A 23,968-nucleotide genomic window follows, 5' to 3' on the forward strand; every position below is an offset into this window, starting at 1 on the left:
AGTAAGTTCTGTTGAGAAATCAAATAAATACAGGGTGAGTCAGTAGTAGGTTACTTCTGACTTGTCTTAAGATGCAACCAAAAATACTAATTGCACTTACTTACCACTTGGATACTTTGATTTTTTAAAACATTAATTAAATTAACACTGTTTTTTTTTTATCTTTTAACTACTTTCGGTTCACTTTCATGTGGTGGAATTCACATGACAACTCATATAAAAGCTAATACCAAGAGTACCCAATTTTCACCACAGTGGTTTTTATGAAAGTGAAACGAATGTAATAATAATTCATAACGAAATTTTAGCAAAACTGTCAAGTCAAACTTGACACTACCCAGAACAATGTAATCGTGAATTAAAATTAATTTTTTAACGATTACCGATCTGGTCAGCTTGTATCTAGTATTATTGGTTGCATACTTATACAATTTCAGAAATAACTCACTATTGAGTCACCCTGTATCTAGCTACAATAGGAAAGTAAATCTAAAATCATCCCTGTGTGTGTGATCACTGATCTGTCAACAGCGTTAAGTCGTTTATTGATAAAGCCCGAATAATTAACAAAATTAAGAGGAAATAGGAAATAAGTTAAATTAAACGCAAACAAACAACAAAAATAAAAAGTAGAAAAAATAGTATATTATACTCGTCAAGACTTAATTGTGACACTCCTTCGTCGTGCTCCAAAACCATTCGTGCCACAATAGAACGTCTTATAAAACTCGCATAATAATATACTATTTTAATTTTAATAAAGATTTCCAATACCTACAAATGACTTGTCGAAAATTAAACTATTAATTAATTTGTTAATTGTTTCATTTGGAATTAAATATTTGTGAGGCTTGTTTTCTTTACAATCAAACTTGTTATTTTAGGATAATGCACTAATGTAGACGTGAGTTTTAATACTTGGCATCTGTTTGAAAATCTATAATAAGAAGTAAAATGTAATGATTGAACAGTTCCACATGGAGTCTTATAGTATATTTAGAAGTGAATAAGATTTCCCTTTACAACTCTTTGTCCCGTTCTGTAATAATAAATACTTCAAATTTTAATTAAAAAGGCTCAGTGTTTCCAAAAGCTCGGAATATAATTAGTCAAGACATGATTAATTAAAAAGTAATGTTTTTCTCAATCATGACTGATTATTGTCAACCCGTGGCTTTTGAATAGCTTTCTCAAATCAATGAAATACTGCTTCTTGGGATTTTAATTAAAATTAATTTAGTTAAATTGTGCGGATACGTCTGAAATTCGTCCATAACTCCGTCTAACGGCCACACATCAGCTTGATATCGCTAAAAATCCCTATAATGACCCCTCGTGGAAGTTTTCCCGTCCCTAATGCACTTGATGTGTTTCAACAAGGTCAGTTCGATTTGTGGTATGGACGTTCACCCCAATTACGTCCCGACATATAAAGACATAATAGCGAGTCGGAATAATTTTTATTTGGTTTGATTCCGGAGTTTTAATAAAAAAGTTGAGTCCCAAAGTTCCCGACTTTCGTTTTAATTACTGAAAATCTTTCACCGCCAAATTAGGAAAGATGCTTATGTTTGGAATTCGCAACGTCCTACACTTTCCACGTCACGTTCCTTATGCAACATTGAATAGGTATCTCCTGCCTCCTGAGTCGGCTTATTCACACCCAGGCTTAAAATACCATACCGTAATAAAGCTTGTTTCACTTCATAATTAAATCATTTTGGCTGTTTATCATGAAAATTGGCTCAAATTTTGAAAATCTAGCGTGCGAAATTTTCTGAAGCTTTCACTCGATTCTCGTTCGCGATAACTTTCTAAATTCGGACTTATATGGGCATAGGATGCTGTCAAAATTACAGGAGAGGTTTAATCAGACCTAAAAGGGTCTAAAAGGATTTCGCACTTTTTCTCGATTATGAATTTTTAGAGAGCCACTTTATCACTTGCTTTATTACAAGGGTAATTGATTTCGATGGAAAGATATTGACGGATCGTAATAGTTAAGCAAATAAAGTCTCGTGTTATTTAGATCTATAAATAACATTGCAAACGGTTCGATTTAGCATTTGATAGCAGTGGCGGAGCTGCGGAACACTAAACAAATAAATAAAACTACTGTCGCCGACTTAATCACCTTGTGATTTTCACCGACAACACCGCAAAACTAATTGAAAATATTTAAATTGGCAAATTATCCAATAAATTGCATGTTAGTGATGACTACAATTCAATACACGTACATACACATAACTTCTTCTATTCTCAACTTCCGTCTTTCTTTTTTATTTTTTCCAGTATTTATTTTTACACAAAACATCGTTTGCAGCAACAGATTTGTGAAGCCGCTACAACTTCCGTCTTTCTTTTTTATTTTTTCCATTTTCTATTTTTACACAAAATATCATTTGCATCAACAGGGTCGTACAACCGCTATTATACGGAGTTATGGTCGAATTGAAGACATTCGCACAATTAAACGAAATTAATTTTAATTAAAATCTTAAGAGACAAATTCTATTGCTTTGGGAAAGTTATTTAAGACTTGATTATTACTAAAAGATGGAACTTTAAGAAAAATTAATTTAATAATTAATCACATGAAGGCAAATTATATCTTAAAAACGTGTTAACGAGCAATTTTTTTGATTTGTTACCGTTTGCTTGGTACTTGGTAAATTTTTCTTGTATCATTACTTATTAGATAGTACATACAATACGTAGATAGTGTATTCTTTTCATTTGGTTTCCGTTTTCTGTTATTATGTTTTTTGTTCCTAATTTGAGGTTGGGTTTTGTATAAGAAATATTTACTCCGATTGTTTAAGATCCATTTCTTTCTAATTAAACTATTTTATTCTTATTGCATTCAATTATTTTTGTTTAGTGATATTATTTTATTGACTTATTGTGCCTCCTCTGCTTCTACTATTTTTATAATAAATAATTATAACCGAAATTTTTTGTAATTTAATTTAGAGTTGGTATAATTGGTAAAAGATACATTTTATAATAGTACAGAGTGTTAGCGAAATAAACGCATTCATTTTAACCAGTGATAGTACACATCAAAGGTAACAAAAAACTTTAGTAACATTTTTACGAAAAGAACAAGAAAAAAATATTCATTGTTATTGTTTTATTATTACCCACTATTTTCTAATAAAAAATTCACCTTTAAATAATAGATAACTACACCCATAGGTTTAGTACTTTATTAGTACTAAACCTATGGGTGTAGACGTTTTTGAGAAAAAAATCTAAACTATTATGACATTATGACATCGCACTTAATGACGTCGAGTGCTTTAAAATGTCTATTAAAACATCAAAAGGGTGGCAAATTACAAAAATATTTTTTGGTTTCTGTTGTCTGTTTTGTTATTATGCTTTTTTGTTCTTACTTTGCAGATGTTTTTAGTAAGAAATATTTCATCCGATTGTTACACTGATCAATTCTTCTTTTATTTTAATTCCTATTTTATTCTTCTATCTGTACAAAATTTCATTCGCCTCTTTTTGTTCAGTAGTATTATCAACAAAAATGAGTTAATGAACAAGAGTGCACGTCAGTAAACACACAATTTTTTAGAGAAAATAATGCATTAGTAATGAAGTAATGACATTAACAAACCGTCACCGAAAAATAATCTAAATGAAAATGCCATTTTGTTGCAAAATTCTTTTAATACAGCACATTTGTCATTTGTGATAGACAAAGTGACAAAAAGACTAGAGACTGAAATGCTCTTGAAGTGTCAGTCAAATCATAAAACAAAAATTCTATAATAGAAACATAAATCGTTGCTGATTTGCCTACGTAATGCAAAATAAATATGTTTTGCCAATAATATTTGATAAATTAGTGAAGCAGTGTAATTTTATTTATTAAAATAAATTATTATCATTTATTACTATTTATAAAAGTTTTATTTTTTGTTATGGTCATATCCTCTACAGGTGTCTGTTTTTCGAGCTCCACTATGGGGATCTCAGTTATTATAAGAGATACAAATTCGGTTAAATTAGGGCAAAGATGCGTATTTTCATGCTGAACAATTATATGCAAGAAAATTTAATGTGTCAATTTTAGTTTTTGAATTATTGGAAAAAACGGAAATTTGTAATTTTGTTTTTTATGTATTCAAGCGAAAACCAAAAGAACTAGACGTTTATAACTAGGACGTTTTTCAGGCACTTTTTTTCAAGGAATCTAAAGCTATCATCGTATTTTCCAAGGCGTTCTTTATATCAGAGTTACAACACTCAACTTTGGTTATTCCTATGGAAGCCATATTCGCCTTTTGTATTTTTGATAAGTTTTATTCCTGATTACAACGATGTACCAGATGACATGATCGAATCTTATATGCTGATCAAAATGGAGAAAAAAATTACTTTTGCGAAGAGTGCTTTGGAAAAAACGAAAACAATTTTGTTTTTACACTAACTAGATTTTGAAGGTTTAATTAAATTAGGATATGGAAGGTTCACATTTCCGTCAAGCTTACTTATTAAAAACGACATGGAAAGCTAAAAGTTAATTTTTTGCAAAACAAAACAAGACAAAGTTATAAAAAAATTGGCATTTTCTTCCAAAGCACGTTTTCTTCTTAATTTTAGTCAGCATGTAAGATTCCAGTCATTTCATGTAATACATTGTTGTAATCAGGAACAAAAGGACTTTTCGAAAATACAAGTATGAAATGTGACGTCTGTTAGAAAAACCAAAGTTGAGAGTTGTAACTATGACATCAAGAACGCCTTGGAAAAGGGAATGACAGATTTGGATTTCTTCCAAATAAGTGCCTGAAGAATGTCCAACTTAAAAACTTAAAATTACATTTTTTTTTCATAATTCAAAAACTAAAAATGACACATCAAATTTTCTTTCAGATAATTGTTTAGCATAAAAATGCGCAACTCTCCCCTGCCCTAATTTAACCGGCCTCGTATCTCTTATAATAATTAAGATCCCCATGGTGGAGCTCAAAAAACGGACAGCCTGTATATTGTGTTCAGTTTTTCGAGTTTTGTTTTGTATTTTTTACGTGGTTTCTTCTGTTATAGCTATTACTATAGTCATTACATTACTATTTCTACTTCCTATTTTTTTCTATGCTTTTTTTGTCAAATAATTTTAAAAACTGCTTTTATTGTTATTTTTTCGATTTCTTTGTTATTACCTAATATTTTAATTTCTCTCATTTTGACTAGTTTTCATTATTTTGTGATGAGGGACACTTGTGTTGAAAGAAAAAACAAAAACGATACATACTTGCTGGACAGCTTCTGAAAAATGTGTTCAATATGTGAAAGCCAAATTGAATTTATTTATTCCCCGTTTTGCTCTTTAATTTAGTTTCTTCAAACATCTCTAACACTTTAAAATCCATTTAAACGCCGCTATAAACATGTCACCGAAATTTATACGTCCATAGCGGCGCTTCCGAACTCGTACTAAACCGAATAGAAATTCAAACGCCTACATGCCCCCGGTAGCATCGCTCACTTTTCGGTTTTGTCCATTTCTGACAGCCATGCACTGTTTTTAATTAGTTAATTGTTTTTTTCTACGTTGGTATTACAATACAAAACGCATTTTTTATTCAGATTTGACAGTTAAAATAAGCAATTCGCCCACGATGCGATTATGTGGGCTTTCTTGTAATAATAGTAATTTATGTAAATCATAGGTATTTGATTGGCATCACGTTCGAAGTGAAAAGAAAAGAATTAGAGATCTGTGAGAGCTACAATTGTACTCTCGAGAATAAGTTATTTATTACAAAAAGTATATAAATACAAAGACTAAAATGGAATGTGGTTAAACCGTTTCTTACGACCAAAATAAATTGGTAATTCGTGCGACATCGGTGACAGTTATCGCACACACAGAAGCGAAAAAGTCGCAGTTCCAGACTCGCGATTTTGGTCAAATTGAATTAAAATGAATTACGTTTACGTAAATCACAAATACCATTTTTATAATTAGCTTTTTGTGGTTAAGAAAGCGTATTTTATGTGGAGTTAAGTCGTCAAAATACGATTATAGCAACCACATTTTAACACATTTTTTTAAACAGCGCGCTTCAAAAACAAGTGGTAACTGTATTTAATGTAATTTAATGCACTTAAAGATACGAGATAGTGAAGTATTAATTCCTCATCGTAAACAGCTTCCGATTTTAAAACCAGTTCCACAGTAATAAATTTTTCAGGCCCGTTTAAATAATTTTCAGATCTTCATGATCACGGAAATTCCCCACAATGAAGCTTAAGAAGCTTCTTTACAACATCTGTAAATTACACGAGTATCCTTTCTCGACTTGAGCCCGGAGTTTATGTCTAAATATACCGGAATACCAGAAATAATTAAGTGGCGAAGTTGGGATAAGATTAATTGTTTCAGTCTAAACAAACAATATTAAAGAAAAATTTTTGAATTGATTCACCTTTAGGCGCATTTGCAGTTCCATTTTTATTGCCGATTGTAAATTTAATTTCGTCTTATAATACTTCGACTGTACATACTACATATTTGTTTTGTTTTTCTTATTTGGCCCATTACCTTTTTATTTGTAGGTAGGATTAAGTATGCAGAATAATTAGGGAAGAAAATATTTTGTTTTAACAAAAATGTTGTAACAGGTTAATTTTTTTAATGTCATAATTAGTTCATAATTAGTACGTTAAATTAAAAAAATACCTGTTAAGTAAATGACGTTATCGACGTAATTTTTTAAACCTAAAAATTTTTGGCCATTTCTGTAGATCTTATAATTGTCAAAATATGGCAACACATGCCAAAATATTTGTTGTTCCGCCAAAAAATCAAGACAAATTTATAGCATATTAGTAAATATTGGCATTTTGTCAATTAAAAGTTCTAAAAAAATTATATCGATGACCTTTACGATACCTAAACTACAAAAGATTTCAAACTGAAAATTGTGTATTTTTTAAAACAAAAATTGTCTTGTTGAAGCATTTTTGCCAAAATAAAATATCTGCAGTTTTAATAAGTTCATTCCATATTTTGTTTCACTATAGGTAGGCTATACACTTATTTTTTTTTCTTTAAATATTTTATTCTTTTTAAAGTTTTCTTGACGTTTCTATATATATGTTAGATTCTTACTTTGGTTACTTAATATTTCATTTCCTATAAATTATTTTGTTCTTGTTGTGTTTTATCTGGGTTATATTTTGTAAGCGTTTTTTGCATAAAAAAAATTGTAATATTGATTTTCTAAAGAAACGACATACCTATTCATATTCACAAAAATAATATAAATAAAATATAAATAATAAAATACATACTATTTATATTATACAGGGTGTTTCACATAATTTTACGAGGCCTGCGCCTAATCTACGCAACCAAATATACAAAATTCACAAAACACTAAAAATTCACATTCAATTGTTTAATTTTTGGAAACCCATGACAGCAGTTGTCAAACTAATCACTTTTTCATTAAAAGTCATGAACTGCTATTTTTTTAGAAACAGTTATCTTGTGTTCTTTTAAAAGAGGGAGTGAATATGATTTTAATCTATCTATCTTAGTTCTAACTACCCAAAAACGTTGTATTTTTTTGAAGAGGTGAACAAGTTAGAGAAGACTCCAATTTTTCAGACCTTATATTAGTACAGACCTTATAAAATTATGTAAAACAGACTGTACAAATGTACCTAGATATTTATAATTATTATTATATTAATCCGATGCCATGTTTTTTATTTCACAATCTTGAGCATTTTTCCTTTTTTTAATCTACCTACACTGTTTTCATTTTGTTTATCTCCGATTTTTTTATTTTGTTTCACTTGCGATTTTGTTCTAGTATTTCGTTTTTATTGTTTTTGTTAAACTTGTTTTATATTTCCAAAATCTTTTAATTTTGTTTAGTTTTTACTCTACTTTTCCAATTCGTTTTTAACTGATACGGTTTTCAAGTAATAAGAGGAGGAATGTGAAAACCCAAAGTCAATCCCACAAATTTTAATTAAAACCAGATTTACATGTATGAAGGGGCAGAGCGTTTTCGAGACTTTATGTGTCCCATCATCAGTGCTTGTCACGAGAGTTTAAAAAAGAATCAGCTACAGAGATGGAAAAATGGAAAAATCTTATCTAGTTTTTGTCAGTGCCATAGAGAAGAAGAAAATTATTTGAAAATTTGTAAAAAATGGACGTTAAATGACAAAAAACGGATAGAATTTTTAAAAAAAACCCTGACCTCTAGTGGGTCAGGTGTTAATTTAATCTACAAAAGGTAACTGTAAAGATGATAAAAATGAATTTCTTATAATAACAAGTAATACAAAGTTACTTAAAATTTTCCGAAGTGTAAAAAATTAAACAAAGCATTTAATCAAGTAGAAGTATGAAGAACTAACAAAAAAGTTTTTTATATAAGCAATAGAAATATATGATTTTTTTAAATCTCGACTTCCAACGGAAGGCGTAACAAGAGGTAAAAAGAGGTATAAAAAGTTAATAAATTAAAATTACAAAATAAATTTAAAAAAATAAAAAATAAGTAAGTTGGCAAAAAAAGAGTTAAACATTCTAGTCAAAAATAATAATGTAAATTAAACAAGTGAAGACATTTAAAGATAATTTGATCATTAAGGACGAGTTTAGATGGGTCATGAGTGGATTTGAGAATTTCTAACAATTCTAAAAAATTTAAAAAATGGTCTTTGTTGCAAATATGAAGAATCTACGGTTAAGGTTTTAGTTTCGCCTCATTCCTTTTTTCATTGTTTTCATTTTGTTTTCTGTTCTGATTTATTGTCACTAGATTTCTTCATTTTCCTAAGAGTTTTGAATGTTATTTTACTTTTATTATTATTTTTAGTGTATTTCTTATGTTCTACCTTAATTTTTAACTTTAATCCTTTTTTTAATTTTTGCTCCTTAAAAAAATACGTCTTTATACAATATTTCCCTTGACCGAATATTTGTTGAAAGTTTAGAGCTTATATTTTTATTTTTCTGAAATTTTCTTTGTTGGTATTACTAAAACGTCTGGGAAATTATATTGCTCAGGACCTTGACACCGAGTACTTTAACTTAATTTGATTGACAATAAACCTACAATCCTGTGGGTTCTCGAGTCCGCATCGTAAACATTCCCTAATTTTACAATCACTTCCACTTTCGGCAATTAATTTTTTCCTTCAAACATCTGTAATTTCCAAGTATCCATTCCGGGTTGGTGCCCGGAGTTTATGTCTGAATATATACCGGAAGATAATTAAGTGGCAAAGTTGGGATAAGGCGAGCTGTTTCACTCCCAAATAACCTCCATCGACCGAGTTTCAATTAAAGAAAAAATGAAATGAAATCAGTTAAAAACTCATAACTGGCCGAGCAAGAGAGATACTCGCCATGGCAACTCAACCACCCAATTGAAAGCAATTCTTCCGGTTATTTTGAATCGGAACTAAAAGTCGGGAGCTTTTGTAACGATCTTAGAAAGCTCGTAGTAACGACTCACGTTTAATTACGCCCACTTTGTGTCTTGTTTAATTACAAATCGTTTGCACTAATTGATTATTTTTAGGCAAAGCCGTGCCCTTTGTTGAACTCACCGTGGCCCACGCGTCGGTCCTCACTATCCTGGCCATAAGTTTCGAACGTTATTACGCCATCTGCAAGCCCCTCAAGGCCGGATACATATGCACCAAAACGAGAGCATCCCTTATCTGCTTGTTAGCCTGGTTCATCGCTGCCTTATTCACTAGGTAAGACCCGGAACATCCTACCGGAGTTTTGTGTGGGCCTGAAGGGATCATGAGACATCCATTGCTTGGTGGCGGGAATTTCAAAACACACACATTTTTACACAAAAATGCACCCTCGACACACCCTAACCTCGTGTGGCCTTGTGATTGTGGTTTAACCCCTGTGATGTCTTGCACCTCTGTAAAAACCCTTAGATGACTGGTACATTTTAGCTGTATACAAGGAGAAATGAGGGTTTAGTTCGCCCAAATGCATGATTATAGGGGAAGCTGGACTAAAAATTTAGAGAAATGTGGAGAAATCATTAATTTCGGCCAGTTTCAGGATAAATGATTTTTTTAGTGTTTTTTATTGACACTGTTAAGCGTCTTAATTTCGTTATACTTCCATACTCTTTCCTAGCTGATATTTTATTGTATAAGGTAATTCCAAGGTGAATCTGCTAAAAGTATAAAACTCAAAAACTAATAGCCGCACAGAAGTGTATACCGGCTGTATCAGAAATAAGTGTGTTAACTTTACCACGTAATAAAACTCATCAACTTTTCTATTTAAAATTTTGCAAAATTGCAAAATTCTTATTTATTATTTTCACTGTTTTCCTCCTTTCTTTTGTGTTCAGTACTTTTATTTTTGTACCTATATAGGTTGGTACACGTTTCAATATGTTATCTTTTCCAAATTTTTATGTTTTATTTGTTGAGCTCTGTTTTTCTACAATTACTTAGAGTAAATATTAATTAAATCTATGAATATTAGTAAAATAAAAAACGTCTTAAAATATTAATTAACCGAAATTTTATGATTTCTATAGTGTCATTCAGTAAACGAGTCTTAAATTACATTTTTAGCAAAAAAATTGTGCCGCTCTTCTCAATTGAATCCTGTCATAAATGTCAAATCTGTCAGTTGTAAAACTCAATTAGTTTCTTTTAAAAATTCCGTTAAAATGCAACTAAATTGTTACACTGTGCAAGAAAACACTTTTATTATCGAAGCTTATTCCCGAATTGGAGACTTAATATAATAAATGCCTATCATTAGTTCTATGAAGCGGCATTTTCTGATTTTACATGAGAAATTCAGACGACTAGATGAGAGTCATTTAAAAAATTAATTAGTGTTAATTATAATGAATTGTAGAGAAATTGTGAAAATAATCGCAGTAAACATGCAAAAATTTTATTTGTTGACTATTTTGCAAGTTAATTAAATGTTACTATAAGTTTTTTTGAACAGATATCTGTTTAATGTTGTAAAATTTGTCGTTTTCGTTAAATAATTAATTCAAAAAATATGATCTGAAGTGCCAAAAGCTTTATCTAAAAATCTAACATTGGAGATCTATGTATATTTCGTGAAAAAGTCTCAAAGAATTTTTTGTGATATTTTTTTTAACTCAGTGTGATGCCCCTTATCACTACCCAAGAGAGGGTCATATACTTTTGAATTTCCCTGAATGATGAACTATGTGTGATTATTAGTCTTTGAAATGTTTTAGCTGTTTCAGCGTCGCATTTTACTAAATTATTTTTTTAAATAAGATTCATAAAATTGTAAAATAGTTATTAATGATAGATCTTATTGCAAGTATAAATCACATAAGCTATAAACTTTTTGAAATGCATGAATAATTTATAACAGCTAATTTTGAAAGAAAATGCAACGTTGGCGTTTTTATAGTTTTGAAACAGCTAATATATTGATAATATATACTTTTAACACACTCGCCCTGTACGGTCTCCCATTCCTATTACGTTGCCAAGTTATCATTACATACAACCAACTTAAAGGAAGACCGTTTAAATTCATTTTTATTTCTTTAAATGAACTCATTTGAAGTGGCATCGAGTGCATAAGCTATGACCTTAAAATGTGAACTGATCTATGATCACATTCTGCAAATTTTCTGTATATAATTTTATTATTATTGTATTGTTTTTCACTTTTTTTCTTCTATATTTTTTCACATTTTTTGGTAAAGTTTTTCATAGTATGTAATTCAGAATTTGTATTCTAGTCTCTGTTCGAAAATGCAAAAAACCCAAATAATTACCAAATGTACAAATGTTATTTAAAACTTTTATTTTTTCTCTGTTTTTGACCTTCAAGATTTTAGACCTTCTTCGGTCTAAAACACATTTTAGACTGGTTTCCATTTTTAGTCTCTTTAAGTTCATTTTACACATTTTTCTTTTACCTTCCAATTTTGTTGTTCCTGTTATTATTTATTTGTCATAACTTTGATTCGTTGACCATTTCTTCTTGTTTTTATTTGTTTTTCTGTTCTATATTTTATGAACCTCTTTGCTTCTTTCTTTTTTATTTTGTTTTTCTATTATTTGTTTATTAGAATTATTCCTTTACCGGCTTGGCAAAATTATGGCATCTTCAGAGGCATTTGACTCAAGAATTAGTTTAACAAATATAAAAAATCATAGAAAACAATCAGAATGTACGTAGATCAATTAGAACAGTTGCATAAGTAAAATTTTTTATGATTGCCAAAAATTTATCCTCCACCAATCAATTCGATGCCAAGCAAATTGGTCAACAACATGAATATTTGTTTAATTTTTATATTACTGTAGTAAGTAATACTATTTTTCATTTTTGTTTTCTTGGATGCGATTTTATTTAAGTTTAAGTTTTAATAGCTCTTTATAAATAGTTCATTACGTAAACTAAATGAACATTCAGAGTAATTCCCTGTTGTGTGGTTTGCAATACAAAGGTATGCAGCAATTTGGAACAGATTTTATAGTTAAAATCTGTTTTTGTTTCATATTGTTCTATTTCACTTTTCCTATTTTAGTTTTACCCACATAGTATTGTGTATTAGTTTTGATTTTGATTTGATTTTTTTGATGATTGCTAAATTATTCTGATTTTTTTTTGTGTTCCAACTATATTATGATTATTATTTTTAGTTTATTTCCGGTCTATTTTATTATGTGTATATTTTACTTTAACCTGTTTTTTCTGTTTTGTTTTCCCTGCTTCCTTATTCTGTTTCTTTTATTAAAGATTGTTAAAGATGAAGTTAATAAAATAAACGATAATAATTTATGTACTGTTTTTATATAAATACAAGGTACAGTTACAAAAATGTAAGAGATTATAAAAAGATATGTTTTTCAGAAATAAGTTCCCATAGAAGGAATATTTTCGGAGTTCATAAAAGCTGTTCGAACATTCAGATTTGCCACTTTTAGCTTTTGAAACAAAATGATAATTTATAAATTGTTGGGAAATCGAAAAACTCAGGGTAAATATATTTTGAGTTTAGTTCAGCTTCCCGCCCCTTTGGCTGTATACAGCTGGCTTAGAGGTTTGACTCTGGTTTTGGTGGTCACAGCCTTTGAAAAATAGTGATAGTGTTTTAAATTTGCAGCCCAATGCTTGTCATAGCCGAATACAAGCAACTTGATTACTTCGACGGTTCCAAGGTACCAGCTTGTCACACGTTGGCCAATACGTTTTGGTCCGCCCTCTACTTCCTCACCATAATCTTCCTCTTCTTCATAATCCCTCTCATAATCCTTCTCATCCTGTACTGTATAATCGCCAAAAATCTCATGTCGAACGCAGCAACGCTAGTCCTCAACAAACACATCGATAATATCTCGTTGCGGGCCAGAAAACAGGTGGTTCTGATGTTGGGAACCGTAGTGTTGAGCTTCTTTCTGTGTTTGATCCCGTTCCGGGTGTTTATCCTCTGGATCATCCTAGTTCCGGAAGAGCAAGTCTATCACTTAGAAATCGAGAAATACTACAACATATTGTATTTCTGCAGGATTATGGTGTATCTAAATTCGGCGATCAATCCGATTCTGTACAATCTGATGAGTTCGAAATTCCGGACCGGGTTTATTATTTGTTCGGAGTCGAATCGAAAGTTTTACTTTAAAAGGGCCAGAAATGGCACTTTTAGCACGACGGCCAACTCGTGTCGGAGTAGTACGTTCAGGAATAATCGTGACGAGTATAATGTGTGTTTCAGGCCGAGAAATAACTCAATTCTTATCAAAAATTTCAACGATTCGCCGGAATCGAACCGAAGTAACGAAATTGACGGACCGGAAAAATAATTCCACTATTTTTAGACCGGACAATGGTCTATTTTTATTTATGTTTTTGTAGAAAAATATACGTTTATTTATAGACAGGGCCACGCAGTGGCGTAACCATTCTGACTTGAACGGGGGCAGAATTTTTTGAAATATTGATCGTTGCGGAAACCAGAACATTTAGACTTGAAACGAGTATAAGTACGAGTACGAGAAAATGTTTATTTTAAAAAAGTATACATTAATATTACAGGGTATGATTTAAAAAAAACTGACATGCGCTGTAGAATTTTTTTATGGCCAGATTTAAAAAAAATTATAATAAATCAAATGGCTTTTAACGTAGTGTAACCTATATTCATCTTTCTTATTTTAAATTGGAATTTATATTTTCCTTTTCATAAATTCGTACATATTAGTTTTTTGGTACGCAATATATTTTACTATTACTAAAATTGTCGTTAAAAAAATTTTAAATTAAAAAAATAATAAGAGTTAATAAAAAAATTTAGTTCATTGGTATCAAATGAAACAATGCCGTTATTATGTTAAAAAGTATCCAATAAAAAAAAAATTTGACAATTTTTTCATATATTCATGCGACATATTTGTTAAGTAATTAAAATAATTCATTTTAAAGAACGAGTTTCCTTGTAAAAATATTAGAAGATTACGAGAATATTCAATTATAATAATTTTTCTAAACTAATTTTTAGTGAAAGGACTATGTATATTTACATAGTAGTACACATAAGCTGTTTCTATGTAAACACCAACGTCACATGTAAAAAAATGTAAAATTGAAACTATAAATTACATTAGCTGTTAATTTTTTGAAGTGCATAAACAATTTATAACAATTAATTTTGAAAGCAAATGCGACGTTGGCGTTTACTTTACATAGTTTTCAAACAGCTGATATATTTCTACAAAAAAAAATATTCGTTTTTTTTTGTTTTGGCCGTTCCCAAAACGTAACTTTAACTTTTTCAAAAAAACTATCTTTATAAATAATAATGAAAAGAAAAATATGGGTCCAAATTTAAATAAAATAAGAAAGTTAAATACAGCCTAAAATATATTGTGACATTTAGAAAAATTTTAAAAGCATTAGCTTATATTACATTAAAAGACATTTAATTATTTTTTTAATTTTTGTAAATCGGTTAATAAATAAAAAAATCTACAGCACATGCTGTTTTTAAAAATCACCCTGAATATTATGAACTCTAAGATTAAGTAATTAATTGCCAGTCTTAAACCGAGTCCCTATTACGTTTTGATTAGACTGGCATTTTATTTCAAACTGTTGATTACTTTTACTACGAAAAATAAAGAAAGAAATTACAAAAAAAAAACGTAAAATTGAAACAGAAAATATAAATACAAAGTAAACGAGATTCACACCGGTATAATAACATGTATCATAAAAAGTACGTTAAAGAGAAGCAGCTATTATAAAAAAATTACAAACCAAATTTGACATTTTTTTACAATTTTTACCAATCCAGCAAATAATAATTTTCTATTCTTAGGTTAAAAAGAAACCAATCAACTAAGAAATTACCAAACTGCTTAATTTTTGTAAGAAACGAAGATTTTGATTTATAACTGATGACTTTTAGACTGCTTAATTAATTGATTTTCTTAACGGGAATTTTCAATGGTTTTTTAATTTTTTAGTAAGCAAATTGCATCGGTTATTGATTTTCGATAATGCCTCGTCTATAAACGAATCTAGAAATACTTTAGATCGCCTTATTTTCGCAGAAAATGTCGCTGTTTCTACTTTTTTTTTAAATTCAATGATTTTTCACAATTCCTCACTAAATCGCTTTATTTTGGCGGAAAACGAAAATTTAAGTATCAGCCAAATAGTCTGGAAATGGCTAAGATCGCTTTGATTTGACTGAAAATGACAATTTTTGAATTGGTTCTGTTAAAACAAGCCAGATAGCCCATAGTCCACTGAAATAAGCCCTCAAACCAAAATTTTTAAAGATATGCTTATTTTTTTATAAAATTTAGCCACTGTGAAATATTTAAAAACGTTAAATCAAAGAAATTTTTTTCAACCTTCGAGAAAGGGTTACAAAACTAAGTAAAGTGTTTTTTCAAGATTATTCAAAATATTTAATATATCTATACTCGTAGGAAAATAGTTTTTTTTGTTGTTACATTTTAAACCTTCTTTTTAATATCTGAATCCTAGATTATAATATCATAAACACTATTTTAAAACACTCTTCCCATAGCAACGTATTTTAAATTAATGTTTTCATTATAAAAAAAATACAACACGCTTCCCGAAGCAACACGTTTTAAATTAAAATATTCCAACAAAAAATAACACTTACGCGAAAATGCTTAAAGTTCTCGGGTATCTAGGTATGCAACTCGCATATGCTCCTTGCATAACGACAGCCCTCGAGCTCTAAGCTTGTGTTTTCACACTCGTATTATTAATAACTATAATGGTAAAAATGTAAACCATAACAATTTACAGAAAAATGTTCTTTTTACTTTTTTACGAGTACATTATTAATGTTTACAGGTAGTTAAAAATCATAAATTTGTTTGCAGAACTGAACTGCGAAAATCGTTTTTCGGTTTGGAATTAACCTTCATTGTGAAAAAAACTAAAACTACATAAAAAAAATTCACTCTCAAAATTTCAGATTTATTATTTAATATCATGAAAATCGCAATGTGGGCTGGATTGAGACAGGTAAATAACATTTTTTCCAGTTCTACGTTTGACTACGACTCAAAAAATTTAGTTTGTTAGCCCCACAATGACATGATTGTTACGCCACTGTTTGCAGTCCGTTGTAGTCACTTATCCCGCTGTCTTTGATTTTTATCTGACAAGTGCATTTATCCTTATTATTAGTACATATATCAAACCAAAGAGTACGTGTTTAATAAACATATATTTATTATTCTTGGTACTAGTGCCAAAAATGAGTCCTTTCTGGCGCCAAACCAACGAAACGATTCATTTTGTCACTAAGTAATTTTTTTGTTGCTGTACACTAACCCCTGATAAAGAACCTTCCAAACCCACATCAAGCTCGAACACATTATTATTTTAAGTAAGTATGATTAATTACAATTCATTTTAACACGACTGATCCGGAACTCTGACAAGTCGCTTCAATTAATTTTAAAAAAACTGACACCTGCGAAGCGACTTGTCCAGACTTATTCACCGTGAAACTATTTTCGGTTCTTTTGAAGTCGGGGAATTTGAACAATGACGTGAATAAGTCTAGTTTGTTGATAGTTTTATTGGTGCTAAGTTTTTTTAAATTTGCAGCCCGATCTTGGCAATTACCCAGTACGGACCTGAGGAGTACGTCGATGGCTCGATTGTCTTCGTTTGCTTCAGTCTAGTCGAAGACACCCTCCCTTGCGTCTTTTTCCTCGGCTCGATCCTCATTTTCTTCATTTTCCCTCTCGCCATCCTAATTATCGTCTATATACTAATTGCCAAGACTCTAATGCACCACCCTGTGGCCATGACGGGCACCAAGACCGTCATGCCGTCCCAAAGCGCCATCAAGTACCGAAAACAAGTCATTTTGATGCTGGGGACGGTCGTTTTGGCCTTCTTTATCTGTTTGCTCCCTTTTCGAGCGCTGACCTTTTGGATCATCGTAGCCCCAGCTGGGTCCAACTTCGAAATCGGGTTCGAAAACTACTACAATATTCTCTATTTCTCCCGGATTATGTTTCACATAAACTCGGCCGTAAACCCGATTTTGTACAATATAATCAGTTCGAAATTTCGGAGCGGCTTTTTTAAACTATGCGGCATGAAAATCGTCAAGAAGAGAAGAAAAGACAAGCGCGAAATAACTCGAAAAAGCACGAGTTCGTCGACTCACACTTCCTCTCAACAAACTTCCGACTCGTTTCTTAGTAAGAGGAATTCGGAGAAAAAATGCGGCAGTCTCAGGGAAATCAAAGAAGTGTCCGATTGCGACAGTTCGGAGAGCCGGAAAGAGGTTTACGTGAGAGTCCCCCTGGGGCAGAGGTTCTCAAACGGGGAGATTTTCGTCTAGAGCACAAAAGACTACAACAGATCATATATTTTGGTACTTTTTATTCGAGAAAAGGACTGATTTTTGGGGACTTGTCAATTCTGAGTAGGTACCCACCAACGACAATATGTGTTCTTTTTGTCTTGTCATCAATTATTATATCGGATTATTTATTTATTTAGAGTAGGTGTGTTTGAACGGGCCTTGCTGTATACTGTGTGGGAATTACCGAGGTGGGAGCGAGGGAGCTTTTGGATTTTTAATCAAAATCTAAGCGTGTAATGGCCGAGAAACCATTACGGAGATACTACATTCGTTTTTATTACACGGCCTTTCTGTATTTATTAATAAAAAATAAATGTGTTTCAAATTATTATCTTGATTTACTGTGATACCAGTCCCAGTTCCCTTTCAATAAATCTATACAGAGTGTTAGGGAATGGATTATCAATATTTTGTATGTGAATTTGTCATGATCAGACGAGTTAAAAAGCCTTATATCATGTTTCCAAAAAGTATCTACTTTCTCCAGAAATGTATTTATTATTAACCGACTTGTTGAGAGCCACTAATGTGTGGCTTATGGAAGTTTATTAGCAGTTAGTTTTTATTAAACAAAATAAAGATGGCGGCACTTGGGTGTTTTGATGAGTTTTCAAAATTGTGGCTAACATGTTAATTTGTGTGGGAGGTTCAAATCGCGTTCCTGGCAAAAAAATTGTAATAGAAGAATAACTTAGTGGACCAAGTTGTTAATTTATAATTTACCTTGCTGTTTTGCCAATAATATTAAGATTCACGCTAATTTTTATGATTCTAGTTCAGCGGTTCTCAAAATTTGGGACTTTAATTTCAGAACAATTTTTTGATTGACATAAATTTTGCTTAATCGATTTATCTTGCTATTCTCTATCTATCTTTAGATTTTTGCTAAATCATTCCCTAATACGCTGTATTTATTAGAAAGCATAACAGTTAAGAACAAAAATAGTAAACTAAAATCAGGTGAACTATCAGAATGAGGCGAATTTAGCACTTCAAAATGAGTTAATAATTTCGGTAAATTCTGAAAGGTTATCATTAAAAACATGAAAATTAAAACTTCAAGCAAAATAATATAATAAAATATAAATAATATAATATATAATAATATATTTTAGATATTCCATTATTTTGCGTACATGTTTTAATAGAAAAATAAAGATTGTGAAGGTAAGGTTTTCCATAGTTAAATAGTACGATAAATTAAATTGAGATAAGTTAGTTTGAATTTATGCAGGGGGTGTTGGTACACAAACTGACGCAAAAGCTCTTCCTTACGTTATAGCACCGGTTCCAACAAACTGTAGACCAGTGGTTCCCAACTTTTAAGATCCATTGGACCACCCAAACAAAACTATGATGTGTCGTGGACCCCCTAACAAAAAATACATTCAAATGTCAATAATTCGTTTATTGATGGTTTATACAATGTTATGCAGGGTAAATACGTGTATTAATTTTAACACGTAATAAAACTCATAAAATACAATAATATTTTGCAAAATTCTTCTTTGCAATTTTCACTGTTTTCCTCCTTTCTTTTGTGCAAACGAGCCGGCCAGTGTTTAATAATTAGTTTGTAAGCATAGCAACAATTTTCAGTATGTTACTTTTTTCCAAATTTTAAGTAAACTTATGATAATGAAATGCGGGCCACATTCTGATGTCTTACGGACCACCGGTTGGAAACCACTCAAAATCTCTTTTGGTTGTTATTCTTACAGTACTAAGAAGTAAAGGGGATATTTTTTTTCTTAATTTCTTAAAATACTTTTAAACGATATTAGAAGCATGAAAGAGACGAAATCCCTGTACTCTTAAACATCAACGAAACTGAAAATTATTTATAATGAAATTATCAACATTAAATACTCAAAGTTGTGATTTTTAAATCCAAAAGGCAACATAGTAAAAAAATTCTATACATTTGTAACTATTCCAAAACAATTAAAATAGAGGTACGGTGAAAAGTGAAAACACACAAGTACTGGCCATGATGCCAGTTTTATAGATATTTTATTACATTTTGTAAAGGTTTCCTGAAATGTTTCTTATAACGTACCAGGGAGCTTATGTGCTATTTTGTACGCCTAATGTGTAAACTTAGTTAATTTGTTAACTAGCCAAACTCTTGGCTAGTTTAATAGAAAACGCAGTTTCAACTAAAATAACGGCTAGTTTACAAACTAGCCAAGAATTTTGGCTAATTTATTTGAATGATAAAACAGCTGGATAGTTTATAAATTTTAAAACATTCTTTGCTAATATTAAAATCATACTTTCTCGTAATACAAAATATCCAATTCTTTAGTTAGTTGCCAAACTAATTAACTCGCTGACTAACTTATTAGTAAATAAATTGATGTTATGAGATCTTTTTTTAGATTTCTACGTCGGGTTATAAACTAACTGAAACAATGGATGTTTTATCTTGTTTACAAACCAATTTACTTATCAACCTCTTGACAACTTGGACTTAATCATTAAAAAAAATTAAATTTTTTTTATTTTAAATTTCAAATATATTAGCCAAAACCTTTGGCTAGTTGACAAACTAACTAGCTAATTTATAAACTAGCCAAATTTACACATTAGCCGTGTAGGTAGGGTCTACACTTTATGGATTAAGAGTACCGAAATAACAAGAGTCAGTATTTAACAGAAGGTGGTTAGTGATCCTGAACACTTATCACAAGACAAAGGCAGATTAGCTTAAAATTGTTGTAAATAGATACGGTTGTAAAAATGAATACCAAAAATACACAAAGAAAAGTAAAAAATTAAGCTTTCTTAAAAGCCGGCGATATAATCAGTAATTTATAATTTCTTATATGGCACATTAATCATGTTTGAATGTCTTTCTGACTTCTTTCCTTATAATTATTCGGATTCAAATTGTTTTGAATCCGAATTTATGCTTGCATATTTTTCTCGGCCAATAGATATGGTCACTCTGTGAGTGCCTAATCAAAATAAAAATAAACCAAGATGATAAATTCAATGTCACTATATTTAGCCACACAATTAAACATGCACCCTTGATCAATTCTACATAATTAAGATAAGATTTTTAAGTAAATACAATTAAAATAATGAACTGATTCAATATATTAAGGCCTTTGAGATAAGTGTATAGTTAGTTGCAATTTAAATTTCATCCAAACAACATGGCATTAGAAATAATTTTAATTGCTTTGGCGGCAATTACCGCAATTTGTTACTTCTTGAAACAATTAATTGACATGACATTAGTGATATTCTACGTTAAAAAAATGCCAGGTCCCCCGAAGTTCAATTTATTTTTCGGAAATATGCGTCCCTTGCATAGCACTCCAGGTTTGTATCATAATACTCAAAGATTGTACCAATTCCGAATATTCTAGCCCAAATTTTTAACGTCTTGCGAAAATGGGGCCTAGAGTATTACCCAATTTACAAACTGTGGTTATTTTTTGTAAGTGTCGCCAACATACTGAGTCCGGAAGATTTGGCGGTAAGTTCCCCGAAAAAATAGCTCAGTTTTGAGCAAAATTTTTAGCTCATTTTACCCGACATGAAACACTCGAAAAAGAGCAAAGCTTATGATTTAATCCGCAGATGGTTAGGAAACGGTTTATTGACAAGTTTTGGCACTCACTGGCAAGTGAGACGCAAAATTCTAACTCCAGCTTTCCATTTCAGTATTTTACAAGACTTTATTTTGACTTTTAACGAAAGTACGGAAGAGTTGGTCGAACTGTTGAAAAAAGAAGTTGAAAAACCGTTTGTTGAAATAACTCCATTGATAACTCAGTTTACTTTAAAAGTTATCGGAGGTATCCAAACTATCAATTTTATTAAAAAGAAACTAAATCAATTTTCAGAAACTGCAATGGGTGTTAAATTTGACTTTAGCACCAAACAAGCAAAAGAATACAAAGAAGCTTTCCACAAACTTGTTTCTATTGTGTTGCATCGAATTTTCCGACCTTATTTAGCTTACGACATTTTTTACGTCTTCAGCCCCAAATTTTATGAAGAAAGGAAGTTATTAAAACTTTTGCACAACTTTACCAATGACATTATCGCCAGAAGAAGGAACGAGTTTCATCAAGGAACTGTCAATACTCAAAAAAAGAAACGTTTAGCAATGCTAGATCTACTTCTGACAGCTCAAAAAGAAGAAGGAATCATCGACGACGAAGGAATTCGTGAAGAAGTAGACACTTTTGTGTTTGAAGGCCACGATACTGTTTCAGCAGCTATCAATTTTACTCTGATGATGCTCGCAAATCATCCAGAAGTTCAAGAAGAAATCGTTCAAGAAATGAAGGATGTTTTAGGAGACATAAAGAAGAAACCAGTTTACAATGATTTACAAGAGCTAAAATACATGGAACGAGTCATTAAGGAAGTCCTAAGACTTTACCCAAGTGTCCATTACATTTCTCGAGAGCTGGGTGAAGATATGATCACTACCACCGGTTATAAATTAAAGAAAGGAACAATTTTGCAACTGCACATCTACGATCTTCATTACAATCCCGTCATTTATCCCGAACCAGAAAAATTTGACCCGGATCGCTTTCTACCAGAAAATTGTGACAAAAGGCATCCTTACGCTTACATTCCTTTCAGTGCAGGTCCTAGGAATTGTATAGGTCAAAGATTTGCGATGTTGGAATTGAAGGCAGTCCTCTGTGGTATTTTATCAAACTTTAAACTTCTGTGGATACCCCTAAGAGTATTGTTGTGGTCGAAGATTTAGTTTTGAGGACTAAGGAAAATATCAAAGTCAAATTTGTATTAAGAGAAATGTAATCGTCGTTTGCGAAAAAATTATTATTATCCAACTACCAAATTAAAAGTGTTTCGAATTTGTTTGTGCACATAATTCAACCATAGATTAAGCATTAAAAATAAAGTGATCCATATTTTTTAGTTATTTCTAAAAACGTTTTATTATGGAATTATTAGCCTCCAAATGTAACCCCCAAAAATACAGATTATATTTTTGATCTTTGAAACTACTTATACAATTTTTATAAAATTTGGTACACAGTAATTGTCAGAGGTAATCATTAAATAGTGCAAATTTTAAGGTTGAGAAACATTGTTAACCCTTTAACAATTCACAATTTAACAATTTTTTCCCATGGTAATTTTTTTTCAAAAAGTACTAGATTTTTATCAGATTTTTTTTCAGATTTCAGAATATTTTTCTGAATTAAATAAAGCAGTGACCGATTTTGAAAGACTTAAAAGAACACGAGTGGAAAAATGTGTCCTGTAAAATAGTTACTCTCCGTTTTTGAGTAAAATCGATTTAAAATTTATGTTACAGACCATAAACAGTATGAAAATCAGGAAGGATGACCAGACCCAAATTGAAATCTGGGTTTTTTGGGGTTAGATCGCATCAATTTTTCAGAAAATGTCGACGTTTTGCCAGTTCTTGTAAGGAGCATCTTCAGGACAGGTTCTGACCGCGAAAGTCTCTGTTCATTCCTGATTTTGATTCTGTTTATGGTCTGTTAAACGTTTAAATTAATTTTAATCATAAACAATGAGCTGTATCGAAACATCACAAAAGACCATTTTTGTGTAAAAAACCAAGGAATTTATGATTTTGTTGCTGAAAGTGTCAAAAAACTAAAGCCAAAATAGTTTGGGTAGTTTTTATCCTACACCCCCCCAGCTCGGGACGCCCCTGATTAAAAATTTCTACATTTGATTCTCAGATTCGATTAGGCGTTTAAAGATTACTTACTGTAGCAAATTTTGTAATTTTATCTAGAATAGTTTCTAAAATATTGAGAAAAACTCACTAAAAGTAGCACCCCTTTTAGGGGGTGTAGCTCTCTTACAAAGTATTTTTCAATACATGTTTATAGGAAATATTTTGAATGTTCTATCACCTGTTTAAATTTGTAACAATGAAAATGGAACACTCTGTATATTAACTGTTTCAAAACTACAAAAACGCCAACGTCGCATTTTACTGAATCATTGTTTTAACTAAGTTTAATAAAATTGTAAAATAGTTTTTAATACTTAGATTTTTCATTGAAAGT

At 30.8% G+C, this 23,968-nt stretch overlaps 2 protein-coding genes across 3 annotated transcripts in view; both read left to right on the forward strand.

Moving 5' to 3' along the window:
* ETHR overlaps positions 1-17,981 on the forward strand; it is a 31,478-nt gene extending 13,497 nt beyond the window's left edge. Inside the window, exons 3-4 of one of the 2 annotated variants that reach the window (NM_001083324.1) lie at positions 9,576-9,756; positions 17,147-17,981. In NM_001083324.1, the coding sequence (NP_001076793.1) occupies positions 9,576-9,756; positions 17,147-17,894 (929 nt within the window). In that variant the 3' untranslated portion in view covers positions 17,895-17,981. Of the gene's footprint in view, positions 1-9,575; positions 9,757-13,151; positions 13,920-17,146 lie in introns of those variants that run through there. The other variant, NM_001083323.1, reaches the window with a different exon arrangement.
* Positions 17,982-21,046: 3,065 nt separating this feature from the next.
* LOC107398691 (cytochrome P450 4C1) lies at positions 21,047-22,839 on the forward strand. The gene is given in 5 exon segments (XM_015983769.2): positions 21,047-21,251; positions 21,299-21,408; positions 21,454-21,730; positions 21,779-22,618; positions 22,621-22,839. Coding segments are annotated over 5 exon segments (1,491 nt in total). The 5' UTR covers positions 21,047-21,082; the 3' UTR covers positions 22,716-22,839.
* The last annotated feature ends 1,129 nt before the right edge of the window (positions 22,840-23,968 follow it).

The sequence above is a fragment of the Tribolium castaneum genome, chromosome 2, assembly GCF_031307605.1.
Source record: "Tribolium castaneum strain GA2 chromosome 2, icTriCast1.1, whole genome shotgun sequence".
NCBI classification, from domain to species: Eukaryota; Metazoa; Arthropoda; class Insecta; order Coleoptera; family Tenebrionidae; genus Tribolium; species Tribolium castaneum.